Raw genomic sequence first — 24,601 nt, forward strand, 5'->3', positions numbered from 1 at the left:
GAGAAAAACCTAAGCCAAACTATAAACACAATATTATCTGTCCTCCACCACAAATTGCGGATGGACCCTATGTGCTAGAAGAATCGCTACACTGAAAAATGCATCTTGAATATTCCGAGACCATCCAATTATCTCAGCAAAATCCAGTCAAGAAATGGAAATGTTAAAATGTACTTTTTGCAAATGCAACATCGGAGATGCCATGCATCAGCAGGAGAAATTACAGCACAGGGCCTTTTGGTAACATAAGGAATACTCTGAAAAATAATTTCTCTTCTTCCCATTGGTTGATAGCCAAAAAAGCATGGTCAAGTCTGCTATCATGTTTCAGTTGCACTACAGGAATGCCCTTCTGCTATATCCTACCTCATGGCTGTGGACACTCCAGAATTATGTGACTCATCTCATTTTTGTATTCAGAATCAAGCATCTATTACTCAGCATCTGTATGTATTCAGTGGCTCCTGATTATCAAGCAATCCATCTTTAAGCCGCTGTCCTTCTGGAAAGGGCCAATTTGCAAAATCATCTCATCTCTCTAGGATTTTCTTACTAAGTGCTTTCTGCAAAAGGCAATCTGTTTTGACTTCCTAACATTTGTAAATCGTTTGTTGGAGGACACTTTTTTCTTGCCACATAGCGCCCGAGTCACCTTTCTCAGGTCTTGCCCGAGCAATTTAACTATTCATCCTTTTGGAAACAGCTGAAGATGTTTTTTCATCTACTTAAATCCTTTCTTTGAATGCCACTTTGCACCCGTGCCAGACCACCTCCTGAGCCAACAGTGCACTCTATAATTACAGATCAACAGCATCATCAGACTTAGGTTGACTGGTGTGTATGTGATAATAGAAATACTGATCAGATCTTGTATGCATCTTATATTGTGTTGGTTTTGTGAACAGCTGCATTTTGTCCCCGAGAATACTTCCTGACTAGTCCCTTTTCCATCTGAATGATCTCAAATACTAATTACATGAAACAGCAACTTCCATAGTCCTCATTGACTTTTCGACGGATGGAAAATTCTAATGCAACCATATTGAAGAACTGAAACACAGAGTTTCACTGACAAGAGCAAGGATTCTCTACACCTTGCCGAGAGGCACAAAACGTGGCCTAAAAGGAAGGACTAGTGTTCTAGCAGTGGCGACCATCCCACCAACAATTTCTCACACAGTCCCATTTATAATTTACAACTTCACAAATAGGGGTGGGTGATACGCATACACATTGCGGAGGAGTCACTTACACTGCTTCGGGGGCAGCATGTGTCCAGGCAGTGAGCTACAGAGGGGATGCGACAGTCACAGCACTCAGCGCAGGTGAAACAGCACTCGCACAGGCCCAGATGGCCAACTTTGTCCCAGGTGCAACAGTCGGTGCACAATCCCTGTGACTGCAGAGAACACAAAACACAAATTATTTCATAGTCCAAGCTACAGAGACCCAACAAAAAAAATCAAAAGGTTTCTTCATCATAATCCATCAGCCTATGTATCTATGTATTATATTTTTCTAAAGGGACCAAGGGTGCACTGTACTTCGAGTTGGGCAGGCATACAAATTATGCCAAAGGAGGGAAGGACAATTCAAGAGTGCATACTGTACTGGTCAGTCCATGAGATGTTAGGAGAGGTATGCTCCTATTTTTTGTGGGGGTGTGATGTTTGCAGGCACATAGACATTATGCGGATATTAAAATACATGCAAAGAGTTAGAGGTGCTTTGTGCATAAGCTTTGAGTGTATGGACAGACTGCATGAGGAGTCTAGGCAAATTGGATTGAGTGAAAAGGGAAGACAGTGTAAGAAGTGTAACTCGTGGTCAGATGGTGTGGAGACCTGGGTCAAATGACAATATGAGGTGTTCGGGGACACACAGTCTGAAAGGTTTAGCACACAGACAATGCAATAATTTTAGGGATCTTGGAGAAACAGTGTGGGGAGCTTGCAGCACCACAACAGGTCAGCCTATTCCTCATTTTCCTTTTCAGGATTAGATGACATCCAAGCTGCTCGAGCCCCAGCACTCCATAAATAGTTTCCTCCCCCCCACTCCTCTCTTACCAGGAGGCACTGCCTGAGGAGTAGGAGGAGGAGCATGGCCAGCAGGTAGGCTGCAACTGCGATCAGCACAATGGCAGGAACGGGCAGCTGCAGACCAACCAGCGTCTGCGCCTGCACCTCAGATGGTGGGAAGGTCAAGGGCTGCAAGAGAGAAACATAAATGGCGAGTCAGTGATCTGTAACATCACATACAATGCTGGCAGCTACTGACAGGAGTGTGCCCCAATCTTGTAAAATACAACGTAATTCTTCATCCATCTCAGTCATTTCGGAACTACCCGCCCTCCCCCCCAACACGATCAAAAACCTATCTAGGCTTCACATATCTCAGAGGCTGGGGACCCCCATTCCTTACAAATTTAGCCCCTAGACCCATCAATGCCATACATATTTGATCTAGATGAACAGATGCTACAGCGATTCCATTCCAAAAAAATAAAGACCACAGGATCATACTGTCTTCTGCCTGGTTTCAAATGGGCTACTGATTTTGACATGGAGATCATTTTGTTACTTCTAGTTCATAAACCGCAATCCTTCTAATATAGCACAGTGATCTATTTACCTGCGTCAAGGAGCTCCATGGGAACTGCAAGTCATGGGTTTATATCCTTATTGCTTTTTTTCTCAGTCTGTCATTATTCTAAGATTGCAAACAAGGGTTCCATGGGAATGAATAAAGTCCTCTATTACATCCTAAACAGACAACTCTAATCACTGTTACGTCATATATTTTGATCTTGTGTTTTTCCCGACCATTCACTCTTTAACATCTACAAGTAAGGGCAATATAGGTCAGTGTTAAATGTTATTACCCTCAATGTCATCTGTAACATTTATTGTACGTTGATTTACACACTTGTATGACTTATTGTGTCTGTGTGTCATGTAATGTGCACTGACACCCTACACTTGGATGAGCAGTGCTTAAAAATAATTACATAAAAAATAAAATTAGTAGGTGTCATCTAAATGTTATTTTTGCGATTCCTCATACACACAGATAAATCTTATATTTTTAGTGCGTGCACATCTCTTACTCAGGGGTAGAACAAAGTAAAAAGCTTGCCTCCAAGTCATAGTTTCTTTAAAGTACTTGTGAAGTGACACGCTGTGTGCCTTTGTTTCCCTCCATTGCATTGCATACTCCAGATTTCCAAGTGGATACTTGAACAAAAGAAGGGCTGTGCCCCTTTAATTCAGGCCTTTCTGTCGGGCACAGCTGGAAGTCAAAATAATAAAGGCCACTTACGCTGCCTGCAGGTTGCTGCACCGAACGGAATGCAGACAGCACGTGTTGCTGTTGAGTTATGTCCTGGTATCTGAAAAGGACACCAGGACAAATTCAGCTTATTTCCCTCAGTCAGCTGATCCAAGGTACGGCCCAGAAATAACTGCAGGAACCCGGCAGGATCCCGCTACCTTCCAGCATTAATAGTATGTGCTAAAACTGGAATGGGTGAGCCCACTGCAAAGACAGGGGCTGTTGCACATTTTGACAACATAGTTTTATACAGTTCTGTTTCAAGTTCGGGGTAAATATTGGCGCAAACACCTGTAAAGGACTCGCTTAACCCACATTGTTGCCGAGTGGGGAAAAACAGATCTATTGCACATACACTGGCAACCCAACATCCCAGAGAGAGAGGCACGTGCACTGGTTTCAGCCTCCCCCCTTCCAAAATATTAACCTACAAATAATGTAAGGAGAGAGTTACTCCAGAGTTATTAATGTGCGATAAGGACTAAGGTGGCCATGATGATACTAAATACCATTTCCCAGTACACTTACGTTTTACCTCTATTTCAAAGTCTTCCCCGAATCCTGCAGTTTTTTTTAAAGAGTGCATTTGCATGTTTGTGAGGGGGGGGTGGGTATGGGGCTCACTTGTGGTGCTGGCGCGCCACCTGTAAAGGTCCTTTTGTGCCCCACAACAGGTGACAGTCATAGCCACTAAAACACACACTGCGCTCTCTGCCGGAGTATAATGATGCTGTTCCTGTTTACATTTTGCTTACTCTTGCGTCCCCTAACAGTATTTGCTTTATCCAGGATGTTGTGTTTGTGTAGTTTTTCAAGCAATGACCTATGCATAGTATGAAAAGAGTATCTCCTGTGTGGCTGTGGAGATCACGTTGCGGGTGGTCTACGACTGAGTTCTCGAGTTAATACCGAATGCAGCACAAAGTTCTCACCGTGCGTGTCAGTGGGTCATAAAGGAGTTTTGAATACATGCCCATCCAATCATTGATCTCTCTGCAGAGCACACAGAGACATGGCTTAGTGTGCCAATTGTAATTATATGTGACCATGTGTGAAGGAGGTAAATAGCTGACAAAAGTGACAGGGCGAAAGTTAAAGAAAAAGCCGTGCGCACTGGTGAGAATTGATGAAGTGAGGAGGTGCAAGGAAGTACGTGCAGGAGAGTGAAAAGACTGAGCTGAAGGGTAAAGAGATGGGGCGGGAGAAACGCAGATTGAGTGTTTCAGAGAGATATGTGAAAAAGAGCATGAATGTTTCACAAAGTGATTGCAGAAGAGAGTTATGTGAAGAGGAGTACAAGAGCTGTATGGACACTCAGAATAACTTGCCCTACCACAGACCACAGCAAAGATGAATTCTTAATAAGCGTGTTACTTTGTACATCACATGCACACAGTCTTCATGATAGCCGTCGTAGGTGGCCAGCCAATTTTACCTATGACCCTTGTGTGCCCCTTTAAAACAATCACATCTAGTGGCGAGTCCGAGGGGGCGGTTTGGCACAATTTGTAGGACAATGCGCCTGGCGTTCAAAAAGCAGCCTCTGCTTGGCTGCACCTCAGTGGTATCACATTTGATCCTGGGCAATGGTGAGGTATGCGGCACGCAGGTGCCTTCCGGGCTCTAGATGCTTGTTGATGTAACACGCAGACATTAAACACTACATGCAGACGCCCAGCATCATGTTACTCCACCTGACCATGCACCACATGAAGAATTCTCCAAATACACAATAATATAAAGGCTTGGGCCCGAGCTTTTCCGTCAAGAACCCTTGCGGAGGCTGGCTCACACTCTGCCACAAGCGAAGGGCCAAACACGTACCGCCATGGGGGGCAAGAAGGAAAGGGAAGGCCTCTCGTATAAAGGGCGCAGCCTTTGTGGAGCGTCGGAAGGATCCACAAACCGTGCTCAGCCTTCGTCGCACTGGAGTCCCCTTGTCACCTTGGAGACAGGAAACAAAAGAAACTTCGGTCAACAAAGTCCTCTGTCCAATTGAAACACATATCAAGCCACCGGTTCCGCACTTGGATTCAGGATATGCCGTGCAACAACCCCGACCCCCTTTGTCAACAATATGTCCTGCAAATCACCATCTATCACAATAAATAAGTCCCTCAACCCACCCTCTGTATAGAATAAAAAAGTTCACAAATGGTAGCATTGCATGCAAAGTTACCACTTGTATTTGCAGGAACAAATTCGCCAGGACATACCTGAAGGAATTAGTCCATGAACAATGGCCCAGAAATCAGCAATGTTGTGCAACAATTGGTGCAGAAACCCCAATAGTTGAGGCTATTCCCCATTCCAGGGGAGATACATTGTAATTCTGTGGTAACTCTGCATCATAATATTATCAATACCAACTGTATTGGTCATTTTGCTTGTGAAATTAACAATATAGGCCAAATTGATTTTTTTTACATGCCAGCACAACCCCGTTTATTTTCTGTTTGAGAGTACACCTAGGAGGTTGTTAGTAAACAACTTTGTACTGCATGTAGTTAGGGGTTGGACGTCCTCCAACCTGTTGAAACTAAACCCATCAAAACATAACATTGCCCTACCTCAAATGTGTTACTCACTTGAGAATTAAAGCTGAGGTCCCAACAATGGGAGTCTACCTAGCCGAACCATATCAATTGCGAGGAAATCCTGAGACAAATGTATCTATACCACAGATGGAAAAAGTTACTGTATTGTAATCATAGTTTTCCATCACGAGTATTTTCTCTGAATTCAGAAACGGTAGACTATTTCCAAGCACATTCAAATGCACAGAACATTTTTTTTTAAATATACACAATTACCATTTGGCGTACACTCCAAAAAGCAGCCTATAAAAAAAAAAAAACATTTTCTGAACTTACCTAAAAAAATTGACAACTAACCCAAATGGGACACTGCGTAATGGCCATGAATATTTACATTTTACTGCCGAGTGTCAAAGTGACAGATATGCCACCCGTCTTATTACAAGGCATTATATCCTATGGCAATTTTAATAAGGCTCATGGGATATCATCACATTTGTAATGATGGATTAACACGTCCATCACACTCCAAATCAGGCCCATTACATGTTATCTACACCTGCAAATGCCCAATGTATAATCTATTCAATTAGCAAACAGGCTCCTATATGATCGCAAATCTTCGAACTAAAAAACAGTTCCTTACCTGTGGCCTGAAACTTTCTTGACAATCTTTATACAACTATGTTTACACATTTTAGACATAACTGCACCTCATGAGAGCTGGAAACTGAGTTAGGATTTTATACCAGTCAGTTACTTATCTTTGGTTGCCTTATCTGGAAGGGACTATCTACCTACAAATTCCTTATCTTAGAATTACCCCCATGTGTCAGACTGGATCCAGAAATCCTTGAGCAGTACCAAATCACACTGGTAGATTGCATCATTCAACTCTGCATCATCTATGCAGGAAGTGATGTGTGCAATACCTACATAGGTACCACCCCAGCGCACAGACATCACTTAATTTCTTTCTGCGTCAGCTAGCATAGATCTGGAGAGGGCTACCCCCAGACAGTTTCCGACTGACGTTTTTCAACATTTTCTCAAAGCTATTTTTAAGATTTTTTTTCTCCTGGTGTGCCAGGGATGTCCCCTAAAGGCCGCTGGGTTTCAAACCCTGTGGTGCATGTTAAAGGCAGGTGTCGGTGGCAGACTCTCACTTAGTTTGCTTGAGATGCTTGGATCAGGGCCACAACTCCAAGACCTGTGAGGACTGCAACGCTATGAATCCAAAGAGCTTCGGCAAGATTCCCTGAAGCTCCTCGCCACCAGTCAACCAACAAACTTCAATATAATTGTGTGGTAGGAAAGGACAAGCACAATTAAAATAATTCTACAAATGTCACAATTATACTTTGAATCAATGACTGGGTAAATTACTTAACTACCTAGCTGATTGCATCAGGCCAAGTAGAGCACAGTGTGGAGGGATGGTTGGAAATTAGGATTAGGAGGCTTTTCTAGTTTCCTTATGGTGGCTTTTTAGAAGTATACTTGAGTTACATATTATCATCTTGTCCCTCAAGTATCAGGTAAACTAAACACTCCCAACAAAAACGTTCCTTTCAGCAGGTTAAGTCACCCTCTTCTTCCTAGGACTATTAAATTGGGTAAGTAATGCCTTCTTTAACACCCTTTCACTTTCTTCTTTAGGTCTGGTATGGTGGTGCCATTGACAGTCCTCAAAAGGAACAGGAGAACATCCAAGTAAGTGGTGTATGAAAAAAAACAAGTTTTCAGGGTAAAACTTTGCCAAGGAGGTAGGTGATTGCCATTTAGGATTCTAAGGTGTTCTATGTTTCCGTCACAATTAAATTGTGATCCCTTCTTTGTTCTCCTGTTGCCCTTTTAACCACTTTCATTTGGGGTGATGGGGTTTTACCTCCACAGTTCTCATCCTCGGTGTCTATGCCAGGTGCATGATTTGGAATAAAGGAGTACAGGGAAATAACCCTAACCTGTCACCATTAGCACTTTGGGGACCCTCCACATGATCCTCTTTTTACTGTTTGTGACCGAGGACTAGGGTAGCACATGTGCAAGCATCATGACCCCGGCCATCCCAGGATCTCCCCTTCCTTCTTCCCCCACTGTGCTCTGTCCCCGTACATTCACCCTGGTATCCACAACTCTTCGTATTTGTGGCGGGTGTATCTGCGTTGGTTGGCGGCAACCACCAGTCTTCAGACCATTCCCATTACTCTTCGAGTTCCTCAATCCCAGCGTCCTCGCAGCACTCTCTTCGTTCAGTGGGTGGGGCTTGGGCTTCGCTCTGATCAGCCCTGCAGGATGATTCCCTTCTTTGGATCCTCTGCGGGCTCTCTCCTGGATCCTTTTGGCAGCCCAGCAGCCTTCCATGGTCATCCACATCTTCCTCGTGGACCTCCACTTAGGTGTCCCTCTTCTGTGTCTCTTGCCAGTCTCTTTTCCTCTTAGCTCCACTCCTCTTCTCCGGTGTGCAGTGGTCTGCTTTTAGTGTCAGCTGTTTGCTTTGGTGGTGTCCTATTCCTTCCCTTTTTACTATACCTTTGGTCTTTTCCTTATTTCTAGGTTCCTGCCCTCTGGGAGGTCTCTCCACGGAATCCTCGATTGGACGGCCAGGTAGGTGCGGATACTGGCCTGAGCCATCTCAAAGGTAGCTGATTCGTGTACTCACCACAACATAGACTATATTGTTATGGAGTGCATCTGAAAAAATCTCCCATTACTGTAGGGGACCTCTAACAATCTAAAAATAAAATAAAATAAATGAATTTGAAGATTTGGACTTTGGGTGGTTAAATAGAGTATATTTAGGTCACTTGCAAAACAGGTCCTTACCCTCCAGTCTCTCTGACCCATTTCAGCATACGCCTTTGTACACCAACATCCCTGACGACAGCCTTTCACTCTTTCAGGAAAAGTTGTCAATACGAAGATGCCTCCTGCTGCATTCTGTGATTCATATGCCGCCCCACCCCCCACATTTTAAAATTCATCCCTAAAACTGCATGGTAATGCTTTATGCTTCACCCACTCAGATATGTACGGTTGCCCTTTCATTACTCATTCCAAAGTGTAACATTGTCATTTTACGTTAGTGTACACAAAGGTCAGTCTGCAGGATTCTAAATAAAAATTCAAGTCCCATGCAGTGAGATTTTTTGACATCATGTGGAGTTGCAATCAGTATGTCATACAAGGGATTCCAATACCAGCGTAGCATCAATACTGTGGCATAATACAATGCATCACTATGACCCAAATTCCGTACATCCAGCTGATCTGGAAAACTATACACTGGAGAGACCAGACTGAACAAGCCTTGTTTTAAATATCTGGTCTAAACTGAGCATCTTAGATGTGTGCCAGCCTTGCTGTTGGGCGTGTCCAGATTCTGTATGTCATACTGAAAAAAATAACTATTGCTGCGATCATAAGGGGCAATTAGTGAAGAACTGCATGTAGGAATGTCCGCCCCGCTAACACCATCAGTGATGTAATGGAATGTAACATGGATTTGTAGACCTCAAACTTGTCACCTGTGAGGGTATCTAGGCACCCGCGGATGTAATAGGGTAAATCTACGGGCACCTTTAGTCACTTACTCAGGAGCACCGTTTCACAGCAGACACAAAGTACATGCATCGTAGCATTTGATTTTTTGGCAAGTTCTTGACTCATGCCAGCAGTATGGACTCCCCTGAGCTTCTATTACCAAAAGAGTGCTCTTTCCCTGTCTGCAAGACGGCACGCCTTTAAACAGGTCTGCTGGGCTCAAAGAACAGAAAAGCACCCTGTTACAGTGATTGCACTGCCCTTGGGGCAGCTGGAAACTTGTGCTTCCGTGGGGCAGCGCATTCAGTGAAATACAGAGCAGCTGCTTCAAAGCACAACGGGTGTGTGCAACTGCTATGTTCACCCCGGAGTACAATGGTATTACTGAGAGGGCGCAGAGGCTTTTCCACACCCTTCAGTAATTCTGATAGCGCTAGCACACATGCAGCACCAATGCTTTTATGAGAGGGTGTTCCCACATGTGCATGGAGGTGTGGCCCCTTGTAAGGGAGGGAATCTTTGCGTCTATAATGTCTATAATACAGTGCGGGAGCAGAGGCAAACAGGCGATTAGGTGGTGCACTGTGAGCGCCTCCTGAAGGCAGCTGGTTGGGGAGGGAGGGTTTGGGGAATCCCATGAACCCCTCTATCCTCCCCCCGGCAGGTAGGTGCAGTCACACTGCACCCGTCTGCAGGAGGATCTGTAACCTCTCTTTAAAGTGCAGGCAGGTTTCTACCTGCAGTGTGAAACACAGATTGGCTTTGAAGCAGCCGCTCCTTATTTTGCTGAATGTGCTGGCCCCAGGGCAGCAAGAGTCTGCAGCTGCCCTAAGGGCAACGCATTCACTGTAATAGGGAGCACTTTCCTCGTTTGCGCCTGGGGCATCTATTTAAAGGTGCACCATGGAACAAACAGGGAAAGTGATAGACTTTGCCGACTAGGACTGCATTGCATCTGGAGCTTGTTGAGACCGCATTGAATATTTACGCTTTATACACATATGCAGCCCACAAGAAACATAAAATAAATCAGATACGATTGCATTACTTGCAGACTTGAGAAAGCCCCAGGCGTGCACGCCGGGAAGGGGCGAAACACATGTTGGCTGTTAGCTTTTCATGAGATCTGACTCAACATTTGAACCGGCACCTTTGTCTAATCTAAAATGAAAGCAGCACTTTTCAAATAATATTTAACTCTACTAGTTTCCATAAGGAACAAGACCAAGGATATACATGAACTCGATTTGGCCTCTAATCTTCTGTGATTCCTATGCCCCAGTGAGGATAATCGAGAATATTGAAAATCTTACCAAATAATAAAGGATTTACGACCCCTAGGACAAACCTCTCTCGTTTAAAAAAAGGGAGAGTGAGCCCTATAGGTAATATGGGCCCTGATATAGATGGGAGCCAGGGAGCTTTTACAGAGTAAAAGCCAGGAGATGGAACCACGAGTCTCATTGCAGATCTCATAGGTTTTCTCATCTCAGAGTAAAAAGCTCTCTATCTAGGGAAGCGCTTGTTGACTTGTTTAATGGAATCAGCTTGAAGGCTGTGAAACTGGCAACGGAGACCCCCATGAAGTTGTCAGTCATGGCTTGGTCATTCTACTAGACAGGTCGCAAGGGGCGAGGAAGGGTGCTACAGATTTGTATTAGGAATGGTCCTATGGATGCAGAGTTGACTGATCAGCAATACACACTATAATCCTCCTCAGTAAAAAGTATTCTAAGCCACAAAAATATGCAGTTTATTACAATGTGCGTGGTACGTCCCTTTTCAGTTTCCATGAAATGGTCTTGCTCTTCTGTACAGTTGCAGCAATGGACTGGAGTCTGAAATGTGATATTTTTTTGTAGTCTTTGGAGGGAATGTGGATGAAAACCAACGTTTCTTCCCCGAGAGTAAAATGTGCTCAAAATTCCTTAGACTTAAAGTCATAAGCGCTCCAACCCTGAAACCTAGATTGTTTTGCAGAATTCATACATTTCTTTATTCTGCGAACAGTTTCCATCTTGGCCTGAATTTCCAAGCAGCAAGAAAGTGAATAGAAACATCAGAAAGAAGCAGGAATGGGTATGGCCATGCAGGTGGTGAAAGTGAAGCCAATAACGTAGACCAGCAATACTGTATGTAGTGACTGACGTACTTCTTAGTTTAATATCAACTTAGCTAAGCTGCAGCCGAGACTGAGCAAAAGGCATCTACACTGTGAATCTTCAGGGAACCAATTAAGCTGAAGTCACTCAGTCACCCAAGACTTCATTCTCCGAGGACAGAATGTAACAAGAACGTTTTCACAATTAGGTGTGCGAAGAAGAAAAGGAGAGTCGCTTTTAATGTGCAAGGATGAGGACGCCCTGGTCTGTGGCTACAGAAAGGCGCGGGCGGGAGTGTGAGGAAAACTATGATTATGGACCTCAGGACTGTCACTTTGTAGAGGAAGAGAAAAGTGCACTGAGGACAGAGACTTACATATTTCAAAGACCTTGCAGTCTAAATTTTAAATAATGCTTAAAATAAATACAGACTGCAGGCTGACGCACCTTCACTCAGCACCCAAAAAATCCCAGTCTTACTCTTTGCCGATGACACCCTTCTGATATCCAAGACCCCTAGTGGTCTAAGGAAACTCCTTGCGTGCTTCGAGCATTTCTGCTCATCACAGGGACTCGAAATCAACGCCTCGAAAACAAAACTAATGACCCTCAATCCCCACAGATCTTTTAAAGGGAAGTTTACTCTACAGGGCTCCACACTTGAGAAGGTGGGCATTTTCAGCTACCTGGGCTTCACATTAACTGACAACATGTCTTGGAAGCCACACATAGGAAAACAAGCCCTAAAACTAAAACAAACAACAGGGGTACTACTAAAAAATTTTCACCTCTCACACACAAAACCAATTCGCCCAGCATTACAGTTATACGAAGCCCAGGCTGTTTCTTCAGCGCTTTACGGGGCTGAACTATGGGGCTATACCAAAACCCAAGACTTAACCACCACTGAAAACAACTTCCTAAGAAACCTTGTGTCCCTTCCACTAAGCACCCCACTGTTCCCCCTTTTCGTGGATCTCGGTATCAAACGCATTGGACACAAAGCCTGTCTGCGACCTTTGCTGTACTGGCGGCGTCTCTGGAGCACTCTGGAGCTCGATATCTTCACTGAAGCTCTACAGGTCATCCTAAAAGCCGACCATCTTCACAGAATCCCCTGGCTACGATACATCAAGGGTTCACTGTTCTCACTTGGGCTCGACGATCTCTGGAACTCACCATCCACGCCAGTCTTCCCCTCGAAAAGCGAACTAAAGAAACTATACTGGCAAATGGCAAATTACGAGGACACAAGGGCTGCACTCTGCACTACACTATCTTGTGACTTTGCCAACCTAAAAGAGTCATGCAAGTACAAAGCTTTTTGGGACCTAATCTCGGCGCCAAGGGAAAGGAAACTGTACTTCCAGCTCCGCATTGGTACACTCCCATTAAGACTTCTCACCAGTAGCTGGTCACACAATGAATCAACCGTATGCCCAGCTTGCAAAGCCCCAGTCGAGAATCTTCCTCACGTCCTTTTTGCCTGCCCCGCGTACACCGCCCCCGTAGGAAATGGCTGGCCCCGGCATGCAGACTTCTGGGAGTCCGCAGCTCTGTGCTAGTCCTGCGAATCCTCAGATCAGACACTAGGCCAACGCTAGTGATCGCCGTCGCCAAATTTCTCGGAACTAGTTGGCTTATTAGAAGGAAAACCCTTCTGGATAAAGACTCCAAATAAGACTGTCCCATCGTCCTGTGCAGCACATTTTACTCCATTTTTTTCCATTTTTATTCCCCTTTTTTTCCATTTTTTCTTATCTTTTACTCCCTTTTATCATTATATTTACTTGTAATTATCATTATGTGTATTTATTTGTATTTATTATTGCTTTCGCTTTTTTGGCTCTTGTAGCCGCAATAAAGCTCCTTTGAATTGAATTGAATACAGTTAATGCTGTTTGATGTAGTTTTCTTCTTGTTGACACTGCGGTATGAAAAAATATTTTCACCACGGGTTCTGCAGATTTTACTTCTATTTCTGGCAAACATATGAAAATAGTTCTTTTTCATATTTTTTTCTGCAGATTTTGTACTTCTTCTAGTCACAGCCTTCGGCTTCATAATCATATTTTACGGAATTTGTAAGCCACTAAGGATATCTGTGAATATATAGAGGTATGAGGCCTCAGAAACACTGCTTCTGTGAGGGTAGCGAACTCTGAGGTGACATGCAATATCATTCGTACAAATGAGGACATACCTTCCTCATTTACTTATTTAGATTAACATATTGAAAAAAAAATGTTCTACAAAGAAGCACGTGGTTTACAACCACTCCTATCCACCCCACCCATTCCTTTCATAACTGCAGGTAATCCTGCCTCATATTTGACACATGTGGGATTTGACACATTGAGTCAGTCAGCCCTGGATTTATAGCAAGATCATTTTTCATGCTGGAACATTTTAGGCAGCATTTGTTCTGTTGAAATGTAAACTACAAATTTCATGATGAAACCAGTGCTTACATTTTAACCAGTGGTTTCCAGTGCCCAGCACCAACTCATAATGTTTAACACTGCACTAGCATTTACGATAGTTTGCCACATGGTGGCACTATTTATAAAATTTAGAGATAAACACAACAGTTGTTTAATAATCCAATATGCATTAAAAATGACTACTACCTGTTGCCCAAGCCATTCTTATATCCTTGGGCCTGGAATAAACTGAACTGTCACTCTTGTAGGATTGTGATGGTTCGTAGTTCTGTTGGTACTGTCATTAGCAGCACTGATGGGGGCAATGGGTGGTGAAAACTGCAATAGCCTCCTGTCGAGAGCACTAGCACTTTTTTTTGTTTTGTTTTTACAAACAAAGCACTGCCACTAGCACTTATTTTATTAAGATCAACACCTATTTTTCCTCATTAAACATTTCCTGAAAACAAGCGAGGGGACGACACATAAAGGGGAAAGAACAAGGAAGAGAAAGATGGAAAACCATTACAAGGAAGAAAGCAAAAACCTCAAGGAGTGAGATAAAGGAGCTCAACGTTTCTGATGGTTGATCAAAGAGCCATGAGGTGGATTTCAGACTACACAGCCTGGGTAATCGTCCTGCTGACATAACAGCCCCAGCTGTGGGTTTCTGAGCAGAGCTTTGGGCACTCCAGCTCATTCATTTAATGAATGTTTTAGGCTGGAAAGCTTAGAAGAGCAAAAGGTGTCATCCGCCACATAAGGCCACTTGGTAGGTACAATTTTCAAAATGAAAAGAAAGAGTCTCAATTAGCTAGAGCATAAGGTTGGTGCAGTCCTGAAAATGCTTAAGCAAACAACTGAACCTTTCTGTCAACACTACACTCACAAACTACAAATCACCGTTTGGGAGCTCCTTCTTGCCAGGTGTTACATGGCGATACTTTTCTTTACACCCTCTAGTTCACCGTTTTTGCTGTTAATCTTGGACTGTCATTGAATGGACACACACATTTCTTCAGGGACTGTGAGGAAGATAAAAGTGGAAGTGCAACAGTGTCTGTTTGCCGGAAGAGGAAGATGTTCGTGGTTTTTTTCTTTGCTTCCCTTGGACAGTGGTTGGGCACTGTGAAGTTTCTCACTGCTTCTGAGGGAAGCTGGCTGCCTGATTGCTGATTGTAGGATGGAAGCATTGTGAAGTCAGTACTCACTTCGAACACTATTACAAGCGAGTAGTGCCGGGATTACCTTTTTATAGGCTCTTTCTGACTTCTGAACATACCTGTGACAAAATACAAAATAAAATATAATGTACAATTATTTTATAGTTGGGTGCTTTATTATACAACATGCAGCAGTATAAACATCTTTCACAGGGAATATTTTATACATTTAGTGGAAATTATGGAATACTTAAATTACATCATAATGAAAGCCTTTGTAGAGCTTCATGAATGCCCATTGTTTAGTTTGAAAAGAAAAGCATCAAATATCTGCCAGGTTAGCCATAGCTCATTGCTGAGCCGTGGCTAGTGCTGGGCCCTTTTTTGGGTATTTGGGGTACTTTGCACTTAGACCTCCACAACTTATTTTCTACATGCATTGTCCATGCCAAATTTGTGCCCATTTTCCCCAACCTAATATGGATTGTAAATGTACCACAGGTTAGTGGATTTCCATGGAAAGTACTGAGAAAATATCCAAAATATAGCTAACTTTTGGAGGGTTCTTGAAAAATGTGAAACAACTGTTGCGCATGAAAGTGCCTGTTTTTTACCCTAAAAATGGCATCAACAAAATGGTTTGCTGTGCTAAAATCACCATCTTCCCAGATTTCAAGGAACAAGCAGTCGAATCAAAAAACATTTTATACAACTGTTTTGGCATTTTTCTAACAGGCAGACAATTTTTCCGAATTTTTGTGCTTTCAACCTGCTTACGGTTTATGGAGGTAACAGGTGTGAAAAAAATCCTTGGTTAATGATCCCTAAAGGTATAGACTTTAGAAACAAAGACAATTCTGCATCCAGAAAGGGGTCATTTGTGTAGATCCCCCAAGGTTTTCTCAAAGAAACTAACTGTTGAAATAAAAAAAAAACATTGAAAATGAGTAGGAAAAATCAGCCATTTGTGACAACATTTTCATCTGTAACTTCTTGTCACGATGACTGATTTATAAAAGCAATACACCATTCCATTCACAAGAACCCTTCTAATTGTGGGGATATATAGGGTTTGTAGGTTATCCAGGAAGCCGAGGTACTCACAGCCAACAACTGAGCTGCACCTTACAATGGTTTTTCATTGTTTATGGAATAGACAACAGTTCATGTGGTAAAATATAAAGAGTGAAATATGGGTATGGAGGAAACCTATGTATTTCTGAAATGTACACCAGATACTGAGCTTTAAAGCAGTTATTTGTATACTTCTGAATTTGACGTTCCCATATTATTAAGTGATTCAGAGGGCATTTTGAAACACTGGCTTTGATTTGGAAGTCACAAATGCAGAGAAATCCCATTGGTAATAACATGTGACTGGAACGGTTCCAACCAGGGCTAATGACTGTCCCTCACAAGGACCATCATTGGGCCTAGTTTGATCCGTTCCTGATGTGGGACTGGGCCCAAGCACACAGATTGGGTAGAGTTTTTAATCAGGACAAGTGGAGGAACGCTCAGTGGTAGATGTTTTGTGGATCCCTGCTGATTTCGGAAGTTGATGTCACAAAAATGCAAGTAAAGTGTGTGATTTTAGACAAAGTTTGCAGGGCATTGTGGGTAGGAATATGTTGTGGGATGCATTGGAGGCGCACAGCCCTGGCCTTCCCTGGGTGTCCAGTTTTTAGAAATGTCTTGGTTTGGGAGGTTTCCCCGGGTGGCCTTCCAGACTGAGCCCAAATACCGCACATACTCCTAACGCCGATTTCTCTATCTTGTGTTTTGGGACCTTTATGTATTGCAGGTGTTAGGATCAGCCACATATGCACGGTATCGTTTATATTGGGACAAGTGGGAGAATGCTGGATTGTAGAAAAAGTGTGATTCCTCACAAATTCTGGAACTTTCCTTCACAGATATGTGAGGCAAATGCATGGTTTTAGGCAAAGTATGAGATTTGCAAGGCATTGTGGGTAAGAAAGCATTGTGGAATACATGCAATGCACATCACTCTTAAGCACCATGGGTGTCTAGTTTTCAAAATGCCTGGGGTTAATTGGTGTGTCTGGGTGGAACAGCATGGGCACGATTTGTGCAGCCATTCACCACGGCAAGTAGAAGGAAATTTGGATTTACTCTGTGCCTGTCCATGTGTCAAAACTGGCAAAAGGATCAAAATAACTATTGCTTGCCATGGGAAAGGGGCTATGTGCCTCAGGTGGGCAAAAAGACTGTTGGGATTTTAGGGTTAGAGGATATGCCCCACATCAGGGTGATCCACCTAATGAAATATGTCCTTGATGTCTAGAATGTTTTCTGCCTCCCTGGGGAGCAGACTGGGTCTGAATAGCCCCATCCACCCTTCAGAGGGGGTGGGGGGCATTGGCAGAAAGGCTAGTTGGGCTTAAGGGGGGGGCAGGTGGAGTACAGGTACATGACGGGGGGGGCTCCCACAGTTGATATTCCTGGTGTCTAATGGGCAGATCCCTGTTTGGGGATCACCCTACCCTCAGGAACAACCTGGAGATGACGTGAGCATGCCACAATCAAAAAAAGAATGGCTGCTGGGAAAGCTCCTTCTAACTCCTTTACAGCCCTCCCCAGCGTCGGCCAATGGCATACAGATACACTGGGGAGGTACTGTGTGCATCGGCCATTGGTCGAAACCCACAATTTAAAGGTTAACAGTCTACTTGTGAAAAGCAAGCAAAAGCATAACATTTTAAATGAAGTCAAGGTGCATTGTTAGCTCTGCCAGTGCAGACACTATTTTCAACAGTCTTAGACCATAGCCTCTGTCTATTGTTTAATCAGTCTGTTCATGAAATCTGAATATTCTAATTGCAATCGGGGCCATTGTAAACCCTGCCTTTCTACCAGAACTGTTATTTCTATAGTCAGATTGTGTTTTTTTGGTTTGTTTACAAAGCAAAGCCTGTTTTATCACTGTATTTACTATGCAATTAAATACTTTACTATTGCGATTACTACACACAGTACTTCACTTACTGTCTAAGCTACACTTTCCCTTTTTCAAAGACATTTTTTTCAGAATAACTGCAGTTAAATAAATATGTAATGTAAAAGTTGAGTTGGCACTCACAAACTCCTTGCCCTTCATCTGCATGGTATACCACTAAAAGAGCTCCATGGCAACATACAGCCTTATGACACAGTTACCCATTCTATATCCTTTAATAGATATATATTCACAGAAAAATAAAACAAAGGTCACAGGGACGCTATATTTAGAAAATAGAATAAAAAAAAAAAAAAAAAAAAACCCTTACAAATTCACTCGAAAAACCACAGGTTACAGGGCTGTATGACAGAACCATGCATGCCGGAACAATGCATGCCTTAACAACGTGGTCCGAACCACGAGTGCGTCGTTTACATGCATGTCTTTACTACGCATGCCTTTACAACGAATTTTGTTGTAAAAGCATGCCTAGTAAAGGCATATGTGTAAATGGCATGCGAAATGGCATCCGTGGTTCTGTCATACAACTCCCCAACCCACCCTGAGCCCCAAAACTACCCCCACCCCTAATAGCTAAACTACCCGACTCCCACCCCATAAAACTAAAACTACTGACACCCTCCCACCCGCCCTGAGCCCTAAAAAAGCAAAACATTTTTAAAAAAAAAAAACTATCCTTACCCCTCTATCCTGCCCGTAACAACTAAACTACCCCAACACCCCCACCCGCTCTGAGCCCTAAAATCTTCCCCCAAAAAGTAAACTACAAAAAAAAAAATCCCCCACCCGTGAGCCCTAAAAACAAACAACTCCCCCACCCTACCCCGAAAAACTAAATTACCCTGACACCCCAACCCACCCTGAGCCCGAAATCCACCCCACCGCTAAAAACTACCCACCAACCCAGCCTAACCCCACTTACCTCACCGCGTCCCATCCCGATCCTTCCTCCTCTTCTCTCCTCCCGCCCTTCCTGAAACCTTACCCCACCCCTTTAAAAAACAAACTACCCCACCTCCCACACTAAGCCTTAAATAAAATAAAATAAAAAAACACTCCCGCCCTTAAAATAAAAAATAGCCTGAACCCCCAAAGCCCTAAAAAAGAAATACCCAAACTCCTCCACTTTCGCCCCTTAAAAAAAATGTTTCTCCAATAATTTGACTTCTAATGTTTCATTTATATTTTTATTGATGTTATAAAAGTTGCCATGAGTGCTGTGAAATCTGGGGTATTTAGCAGTGCATGGAGAGGACGTGAGTTATAGTTACCTTAGGGTGCAAGTTATAGTTACTTAATTAACTAACTATAACTGCTGAATTTCTAAGGTTTTGTGTGAGTAAATTCAAAACATAACTATAAAGACTCTGTAACCTTTGTTTTTTTTCAGTGATTTTTCTTTTTTTTTTTTTTAACGTAAAGTAAATTTAATTACTATAGGTTAATGCAACCAACGCCACTCATGGTCTTGTGCAGACACGCCCCTTAAACTCACCCAACCCTGCATTGCACACGGCCTTTGGCCATGCACAGCAGGGGTTGGCTGCAAGGCCCGGCCTATGTGGCCAACTCCCTGGAGCCACCCAGAGAGGTTTTCTAGACCTTGATGAATGATATACTTACAATGAGAATGTATTTGTCAAGTAAAAAGAGTGCAATTAAATTTCAGTATACATCTCAAATATTTGCATTTAAAAAGTAATTATAACAGGAATGTGACTGCGGACACAGATTGAAACCCTTAACCTTCAGGGGGGAGCCTGAGACATTAACCTCTAGGCCACAGGTAAGACGCTGCTACTTTGATGGTAAAAAAGACATAAATGTTTAATCACTAGGAATGTTTAACAGTCAAAACAATAGTAAATAAACGGACACACTGCATGAGATACCAGGACTTGAATCTTCAGCCTACTGAGTGACAGTCCAAGAGCCTTATCAGTAGGCCACAAGAGACTCTTCTGCTGTGCATCACAAGGTAACTATAACATTCAAACTTGCTTGTGTGCCGCTTTGAAGTTATTCTATGTGGAGACCATTGCTGTAACAGTAGTCTCTCCATAGAATGACTTCAAAGTTGCATACAAGCAAGATGCTTGCTGCCAACAGAGGACCGCGGAGGAGCCTGAAGTCCCCCACGGTCCTAGCTGCCTCCCCGCTTCCTGCAGCAGCCAGCATAGGTCCCACAAGAAGGGAGTTGCTTGAAATAGCAGCTCCCTGCTTGCAGCACAAATGTTTTCATCTGTTCCCCTGCATGCATAATCACATGCAGGGAAACAGATTAAAACACTTCTTTCTGCAAGCAGGAGCTATTTGACAGCTCCCACTTGCAGAAAGCAGAGTTATGTTTGCTTGCGCTTGGTGGGAGCAACCAAAAGCAAACAGCTATATCCTGGGGTGGGTACCCTGGGACATAGCAGGAGCCGACCCTGGGGGGTGGTGGTCCCCAGGGCCATGTATTGCTTCATGAGAGCCCCCACCCCCCACAATGCTGCATCTGTCCTGGGGAGGTGGTGGTCTCCAGGGCTGGGGGTGCAACAGACCCTGTTCTTTCTTTTATTTTAGCCCCGGAGATTTGGCAGTCCCCGGGGCTGCAAGGGGGCGGAATGCCACCCTCCATTTCATTCAATAGTTGCCCTGGGGAGGTAGCGGTCCCTGGGGCTGCAGGAGGAGGAGGCGACCCCCCCCCATACTTTTCATTTGTTGCTCAGAGGAGGTGGCAGTTCCTAGGGTTGTGGAAGAGGGGGGGCATCTGGCCCCTGGAATTTAATGTTTGTGCTGGGGAGGTAGCGGTTTCAGGGTTCCTGGGCACCCCCACATATAACTGAAAGATAGCCCAAGGGAGGACGTGGACCCAGGGCTAAGGGTCTGCAATGGACCCCTCTTCATTCTTTTATTTTAGCCCCGGGGCAGTGCCGGTTCCCAGTGCTGCAGGGAGCCACAAGCCCTCACCGCCTTTCATTCAATATTTGACCCAGGCAGGTGGTGGTCCCCGGGGCGGTGGGTGGGCTGCGTGGGCCCCCCCTGAATGTTTACCTCTGATCGCCCCAGGGGAGGTGGCAGTCACTGGGGCTAATAAAGCCCTATGAGGGGTACCCGTGTGGTTCCCCCCCCCCTTTTAAAGCCTCCAATGCACCACATGACCTGGCCCACCCAGGGGCAAAATAAAAAATAAAAAAATGGCGGAAGACCGCTCCTTGAAAAAAAAAAAAAAAAAAAAAAAAAAAAAGACAAAGCAGGAAAATCTGCAGACCCAGATTCCTGACATTTTATTAGAAAGAAATGCTTTTTAGCCTGCGTGAGGCCCACAAGGGACCCCCAGACCAAGGCAAGGGGGTCAGGTTGACCATAACCTGGCCCCTTCTCTTTTTTTCAGAACAATGGCTGCCCACACTTCCTTGTTGAAGTGTTGACAGCCAATCAGATACCAGCATGGGGACAGTTGGATCCATGCCCCTAAATAGCTATATTTTTTACACTCTAAAATCTCCAAAACTACATAAGGATTTACTCCAAATCACATAACCATGCTTTCTTGAACAAGAGCAAGCTTTCTGCCAAATTTAGTTTAATACCATTCAGTGGTTTGGGCTGTAGCAGTGTTAAAAAATGTGTAAAATACCATTGACGTAGAATGGGAAAAAAAAACCTTTTTTTGGACCCCCTCTTCCCGGTCCCCGTTTGACGGATCACCCCGAAACTTAATACAGCAACTGAACTGACCTATGTATGTGTTTTTAACATTTCATGAAGATTGGTCAAAAGGTGCCAAAGTTATTGGCAAAACAAATTGATTGAAAAAATGGTCCCAACTATAACTATTTACTGGAGACTGCCAGAATGATATACATGATCCAAAATACTGTTCTGCAGGCTTACAAATCACAGCATGCAAGGCAGGCACAGCATATCCAACCTCATGACTAGTGCTTCAGTACACTTTTCTTTACCTTACCACATCTCATAGCTTTCCCTTTCTCTTATTTCTCTCCAGTTTCTTTATCCCTCACAAACTGAAGGTTCACTGGTGTCTACAAACGTTTTCATCAGCAAATCTTCAAATATAATTGACTAATCCATCTATGCCTCAATTCACTCAAACTAGCCTACATGAGCTGCATTTGAACTATGTTTTTGTGTCCTACAAATCCTATAAACTAGGCTCACTGACAGGAGACGTGTAGATTATAGTAATTAAGGAGAGGGCCATTTGAAAAAAAGGAAAGACAATCTGAAGTTTTAGGTCAAAGTCAGATTCTCAGGCAGTCAATTTTAAAAGTCAATTTTAGGAGTACCTGTCGGAAGGGCTTTTTAGGGGTCTTGCTAAAGACAATGCGCTGTCTGTTGCAAGACATATTGTTAGCCTGCAGTGGGTTTTGAGCATGCCCATTGCACACCATTGGCTGGCTCCATTGTGACTTATTTACTTCCTTTTTATTTGTCAGCTTCTGTAGGCTTTCCTTCCTCGTCTTATATTTGTACCTCCCATGGAGCCTAGATGCATTACTTGTGTCCTTTGACTGCTCATTTTCAGCTGCTACTTTTTTCTTTAAGCATGCTGCGAGTGTGTGTGTTTTCCGGCTGTCTCCCTTTTCTACTTCTACCTCATTTTTGATCCTCTTTCTTGCACTCCTTCAGTAGCCATTCTTGCTTTCCCACCACTCCAGTCAGTTTGCTTTCCCAGATCCTCCTGCCAACCCTCCATTGTCAGCGTTTCTCCATCCCCCTCCTGCCCATATTCCTTGTCCATGAGATTCCCTAGCCCTCCCGCTCACTCTCTATTGCCCCACCCCTTCCATTGAACCTCCACTGTCAGCTTGCTACCCTATGCCGTCCTGACCACACTGTGGTCCACATGCTGCCCTGCTGCCCTGCCGCCCAACATCCAATGTCAACTTTCTGCCCCTTCCCTTCCACCCACTCTCCGTTGTCAACTTGCTTCTCCCAGCCCCTTCAACCAACCTTCCATTGTCAGCTTGCTCCTCATGTCTTCCAGCCCACACTCAATTTGTTTTCTAAGCCCCTCCTGGCCACCTTCTGCTGTCCATGTGCTTCCCCAGCCCCTATCCATCAACTCATCCTTTGGCCAGTCTGTTGCCCCCCATCCCCTCACACCGACCCACTGCCGTCAGTTTACTTCCCTACCCCCTCCGTCCCACCCTTCATTATCAGCTCGCTACCCAATCCCCTCCCACCCAACCTCCATTGTCCTTCCCTATGCCCATCTAGCCCTTTTATTGTCTAGGTTCTTTCCCATCCTCTCCTGCCATTCATCAGTTGTCAGATTGTTTCCACATTCCCCAACACCCACTATCCCTTGTCCGCTTGCTATCCCACCCCATCCCCTCCCACCCAGCCTCCATTGACCATATCCTCCCCATTCCCCGCTAGCCTTCCATTGTCCTTGTGCTTCCCCATCCTGTCCTGTCATTTATCTGTTGTCAGTTTGCTTCCCCATTCTCTACGTCCATTCTCACCATCTGCTGTCAGTTTGTTCCACTAGCACCTCCCACCCACTCAGATTGTCAGCTTGCTTTGTTAACACCTTCCACCCACCCTTAATTGTCAGTTTGCAGCCTCAGCCCCTCCTGCACACCCTCCGCCATCAACCTGGTGCCCAAGTGGCTCCCTTCTGTCCACCCTCTGTTGTAGACTTTCTCTCCTATCTCCTTGTTCCCACCCGCCATTGTCCGCGTGCTCCCGCAGACCCTCCCATCCATTCATTCCCTGCTGTCAGCTTTCTGCTCCATTCCCTTGCATCCACCCTCTTTTGTCAGTTTGCTTCTCCATCCCCTTCCGCCCACTCGCCATTGTCAGCTTAATTCCCCATCCCCTCCCGGCCAGCCCGAGTTGTATGAGTACTCCAACCATTCCCTGCTCACCCTCCATTGTCCATGTGCTCCCCCAGCCCACCCTCTGTTGTCAGCTTGCTAACCTAGTTCCACCTGCCCACCCTCTGTTGCCAGCTTATTGCCCCATCCTCTGCTGCCCACTGTCCGTTGCCAGCTTGCTGCATTATCACCTCCCGCCCACCCTTTGTTGTCAGCCTGATTTCCCAGCCCACCTGCTCACCATCCAATGTCAGCTTGCTTCCCCGGCTTCACACGCCTATCCTCCATTGTCCATGTGCTTCCACACCCACTCCCAAACACTCTCTGTTGTCAGGTTGCTGCCCCATGCCCACCCTCTTATCAGTTTGCTTGTACATCATCTCTTGTCCACCTTCTGACTGTAAACTTCATCTCCCAGCCACTCCCGCCCACCATCTGTTAGCTTGCTCTCCCAACTTCTCCTACCCATGTTCTGGTGTCAGTTTGCCTCCCCATTCACTACCGCCCATCCTATATTGTCCGCTTGCTGTCCCAGCCAGCCCCGCCCACTATCTATTGTCAGCATGCTTCCTAAGGACCTCCTGCCCACCTACAGTTGTTGTGTGCTTCCCAGTTCTCCACCCACCCTTCAATATCCATGTGCTCCACTAGTCCATCCTCCACGCAAACTCTCTTGGCTCACACAG

At 44.5% G+C, this 24,601-nt stretch overlaps 1 protein-coding gene across 1 annotated transcript in view; it reads right to left on the bottom strand.

Annotated features, from left to right (window-relative positions):
• The window catches only part of LOC138304210 (uncharacterized), an 82,464-nt gene that overhangs the window by 29,857 nt on the left and 28,006 nt on the right, over positions 1-24,601 (bottom strand). The window contains exons 2-4 of the mRNA XM_069244077.1: positions 5,158-5,277; positions 2,070-2,210; positions 1,253-1,399 (exon numbers count right to left, since the gene is read on the bottom strand). Of these exons, the coding sequence (XP_069100178.1) occupies positions 1,253-1,399; positions 2,070-2,210; positions 5,158-5,163 (294 nt within the window). The 5' untranslated portion in view covers positions 5,164-5,277. The remainder of the gene's footprint in view (positions 1-1,252; positions 1,400-2,069; positions 2,211-5,157; positions 5,278-24,601) is intronic.

This window comes from Pleurodeles waltl, chromosome 7 (genome assembly GCF_031143425.1).
Source record: "Pleurodeles waltl isolate 20211129_DDA chromosome 7, aPleWal1.hap1.20221129, whole genome shotgun sequence".
NCBI classification, from domain to species: Eukaryota; Metazoa; Chordata; class Amphibia; order Caudata; family Salamandridae; genus Pleurodeles; species Pleurodeles waltl.